At 36.9% G+C, this 4613-nt stretch overlaps 1 protein-coding gene across 1 annotated transcript; it reads left to right on the top strand.

Annotated features, from left to right (window-relative positions):
- The first annotated feature begins 3796 nt into the window (after window positions 1-3796).
- LOC124372718 (putative uncharacterized protein FLJ46204) lies at window positions 3797-4285 on the top strand. Its single transcript, XM_046831129.1, has one exon. The coding sequence runs from the start codon at window positions 3797-3799 to the stop codon at window positions 4283-4285; it is 489 nt and encodes a 162-aa protein (XP_046687085.1).
- The last annotated feature ends 328 nt before the right edge of the window (window positions 4286-4613 follow it).

The following is a 4613-nucleotide window of genomic DNA, read 5'->3' as shown; positions in this document are numbered from 1 at the left end:
AAAACGGGATTTCTTTCTTTTCAAAACAATATAGTTAGCTTGTAAAACTAATAATAATAACTAACAACAAAGGAACGTAAAACACACAAAAAATAATTTCAGTTGAACATACAAACCATGCACACTAACAATGACTGTAAACAACGAACAAAACGTAAGCTGAACAAACCGATCGGAACCTGCATCGGCAATGACGTCCCGTCTTTGAATGCAAGCTGATTTCTCATATATTTTTTCTAAAGATCGAATTTTTCGAGATAATCGACTCAATTAATCAGGTGAGATAAAGTTTGAATCTTCTACCTCTTCGATTAGGTATTATAGCATTTTTTCAATTGAAAACCATTCGAGATCAGTCGTCTGTTTACAGCCTACAAAAATTAACCGACTACTCCCATGGACGTATCTCAGTAATACCGGGGCAAAAACGCGATCTCAAGTAAAATGTGTCATGACGTACCTAGTACGGCAAAACGTGTTGAAGGGTTTAATGATTGAGTTAACCCCTCAAGTTATGGTGATAGATATTAGTACGAATCATAATATGGTAATAAAATATTTTTTGTTAACATTTAAAAATTAATATCAGGTCTGAAATTGAATCCATACTTAAGCTGACCTGCCACAATAGCCATTTCATAACAAGTGTGACAACAACACTATTCCTCTACGGGTAGAGACGGAATATCTGGTCTTCACCGCTTGTACAGAAGTAACTATATTATACTCTATACAAGAGGAAGACACGAAATTCTGTCCTCGCCCGTAGGGAATAGTGTTTTGCACAACTTGTTATGAAATGGTGTGGCAGGTCAAGCTATGTGGAAATTATAACACCCAACTTTTTTACTGTGTACAAGCGGGAGACCAGAATTCCGACTTGCATAAAACTTCATTTAAGGAACATGAAATTTGGTACACAAGTTTATCTTTTACCCTAGAGCCACACTAAGGAAGGATTTTTCTCTTCGACATTATGACTCCGCCGCTATAAAATCAAATCACTTTAAATTCCACATACTTAGTATATACAAGAAAATAACAAAGCTTATTCGTATGGAAAATTCCCATTAAATGGCCTAGTGTTCACACTTACATTTTACTAATAAAATATTTTGTTGGATGTGATCAATATACCTAAGACATTCTCGATATCGCGGCTCTTTTCACTCGATTCCACTATCAATATTTTCAATATTTACTGTACAGACTACAGTGTACAATTAAGGAGGTTATCAAAAATACAAGAGATTTGGTAACAAACGTAGACGCTAACTCTTGATAAATCTGTACAAATCCCCATGGTGCATTTAAGGCAGTCATTATGTAACCCCTGTAAACTCTAAACAAATTTTGGGAGAGAAACTGATACAGGTACATGGAAAAATGTAACTGTATATATTTAATATATTTTGTGATAAAGGGTAGTGGCAAAAAGAACGTAACAGTGGAAAGAGTTTGCTGTTTGAACAGTACTTCAAATTGAATGAATCTGTTATCACTGTTCAACATAGCTTTCGTAAAGAGAGTAATGCAGAGTGTAATATCAATATCTGATCGCAACACAATACTTTCGTTGGGTATAACTCGTTTTCATGCAACAGGTTCAGTTACAAAGAATAAATTGGCTGGTCACCTTTGTATGGCATGAACTTCGCAAAATGTTGAGTGTCAGAGCCTCAGTTCAGTCCTTACCGCTCAACTAGGCGGCTCCGACCTTGGGAATACACATCGATCGCTACAGTGCATTCTGTCATGTGAGTTGAAATTCCATCCTTACAAGATTATGATTGTTCATAAGGTTTATGAACATTATTTTGATAAAGGAATAAATTTTTTGAGAGAGAAAGCTTAAAGTCGTTGCAAATGACAATGCTGTTCTTAATGATGAGTGATGAAGCTCACTTCCATTTGAATGGATCTGTAGACAGGCAGAATTGTCACTATTGGGCAGCTAACAATCCACAAGAAATGCATAAAAAAATCATTGCACACTCCTAAGTTACGATGTGGTGTGTGTGTGGTCTTGAAAATTGGTACCGTTGGAGCTTATTTTTTGAAGAGGATGGAGCAACAGCTTGAAACTTTGGGGATCGATATAGGAGAAATATGGTTTCAAGAGGATGGTGTCACAGCCAACACGAGTAATGCATCTATGGAAAGTCTTAGAGAAATGTTTTCCTCATCACGTATTGACGATCTTCATTGGCCTGCACGCTCACTAGATCTATCGCCTTGCGACTTCTTCTTGTGAAGTCATTTGAAGTTCAAAGTTTATCATCGTAAACCTCGTTCAGTCAAACATTTGAAGGCTGTAATACATGAAGAAATTGGTGCTGTAGCACAGAGAACACTTAGACAAAGGTTTTGGAGAACTTTGAAGAGAGATTTTTCCAATTCTCAAATGTGGTTATTTGCTGATTATTTTGGTGTTAATAAAATTATTGTGTGATTAAAATAAACTTACTTATATCACATTAAAATACATATGTTTCTTTTCGCACCACCCTGTACATGTAGTGTTAATGTATGTATTTTAAAAACGTTTAAATTAAAGAAGCCAACACAAATGAGAAATTTCATGTTAAAATATCTGTTCTGGAGGGTAGAGGGATAACAGACAATACAATATCAAGTTACTATTTCGAATTGCTGTCAACTACTACTTTAAAGTCAAATGAGCATTTAATGGTACTGAATTCAGTGTAAGACCGCAGGAAGTACTGACATTGATTTTCTTGTTAGTACCCCACTTTCACCTGTGCTGGTATGACGTATAATAATTGTGCTAGACTTCTCGTTCTCGTGACTTGTGCTCAGGACTTGCATCCTGTGCAGTGTCAACGCTTGAGTTCATTTTCTCCTGTCTGGACTACAAACAGTTTTCGGATATATTTTTTAGTGGCAGTCATTCCCACATTTTGTAGATTTTAAGTACTTTTTTATGAATTAAATTTCCTTCACTCTGACAAAGAGGGTAGATTTCAATACCTGAAACGTGGTGTTATACATTTTGTAACATATAATGATGACAAATGTCCGAAACACTATTATTCTTTCACTATTAACGAGTTATGGCATCATTTTAAAACATAACATAAAAAAGAATCAATGTTTTTATTAGTTAGAAGAGTTTGCTGTTGTTAGTCTCGGTAGTGTTGTGAAACCACATCAGATTCCTCTCAAAACTACACGTGTACATAGTAGAGAATAGAACTTCCACTGCTCTCTGCCAAATAACCTTAATACTGTCTTCTGGACATGCACCTGTTTTACATTCATAAAATGACCTTGAGCAAACTTGAACATTCGAATTATTCAGAAACAGGGCTTTTTAAAAAAAAATGAAGTTGGTGGTGTACCTGATCTTGAAACCACTGACTAAACCAACAATCTGGAAGTTATTGTGGACGTTGAGGAGCTGTTCATTGTATGCCATGAGAACTGCAACAGTTGCTTACCACACCTTTTTTGAGAGCCATATGACCTATAGAGTTACCTTATGGGAGAGGGGAGACTCGCCCTATACAAACCTAGTAAACGTTTTGCTTCTCTGAAAGAGAGCAATAAGAACATTGGCTGTATTGGGAATACATTTCACCGCACAGCATTGTATGCAAAGAAACCAGCATAACACGGAGAAGTTTTACAACCTTCTCCCAGACGAGTTTAACGACCATTCTATATAGTGGATGAGTTCCTGTCCTGGAGAAACTTCATCAGATATATATAATGTAACTTTGGTCCTTGTAAAAATGTGATGTCATGTAATGTTTTTGACGCTTTTCAAATCTTAATGATTTTGAATAAAGTTTCTTTCCTCTCTCACTCACTCACTCTCCTACTCACTCACTCACCCACTCACTCTCATACTCACTCACCCACTCACTCTCATACTTGCTCACTCACCCATTCACTCTCATGCTCACTCACTCACCCACTCACTCTCATACTCGCTCACTCACTCACCCACTCTCGTACTTGCTCGCTCACTCACCCACTCATACTCACTCGCTCACTCATCCACTCTCATACTCACCCACTCACTCTCATACACGCTCACTCACCCACTCACTCTCATACTTGCTCACTCACCCACTCTCATGCTCGCTCACTCACCCCACTCACTCTCATACTCGCTCACTCACTCACCCACTCTCGTACTTGCTCACTCACTCACCCACTCATACTCACTCGCTCACTCACTCATCCACTCTCATACTCGCTCGCTCACTCACCCACTCTCGTACTTGCTCACTCACCCACTCACTCTCACTCATTATAGAATTAAAATTAATTAACAGGCTTTTGAAAATTAGGAATTTTTAATGTGTGGCTAAGAAAGATATTTCTTCACCTAGTTTCTCTCATAAATTATCTCTGTGTGACTTTAGCTGAGATTTAGAGTGCCTCCTTATGCTCCTGTAAGTTTAATCAAACAAAAACTGTTAACCAAATGTTATAAAATATTTCAAATTCCCTGTCGAATAATGAGATTAAAACAGAAATCAAAGTAAGTTATAAGATTTATTTTGAAGTGAAAAATGCATTCCAATATTTCAGTCATACATATTTCACAATACACAGAACAATACACAGAAATTTCCTAAAAC

The sequence above is a fragment of the Homalodisca vitripennis genome, unplaced genomic scaffold (assembly GCF_021130785.1).
Source record: "Homalodisca vitripennis isolate AUS2020 unplaced genomic scaffold, UT_GWSS_2.1 ScUCBcl_3885;HRSCAF=9681, whole genome shotgun sequence".
Taxonomy (NCBI): Eukaryota; Metazoa; Arthropoda; class Insecta; order Hemiptera; family Cicadellidae; genus Homalodisca; species Homalodisca vitripennis.
This window is presented reverse-complemented; position numbering and strand designations above follow the sequence as displayed.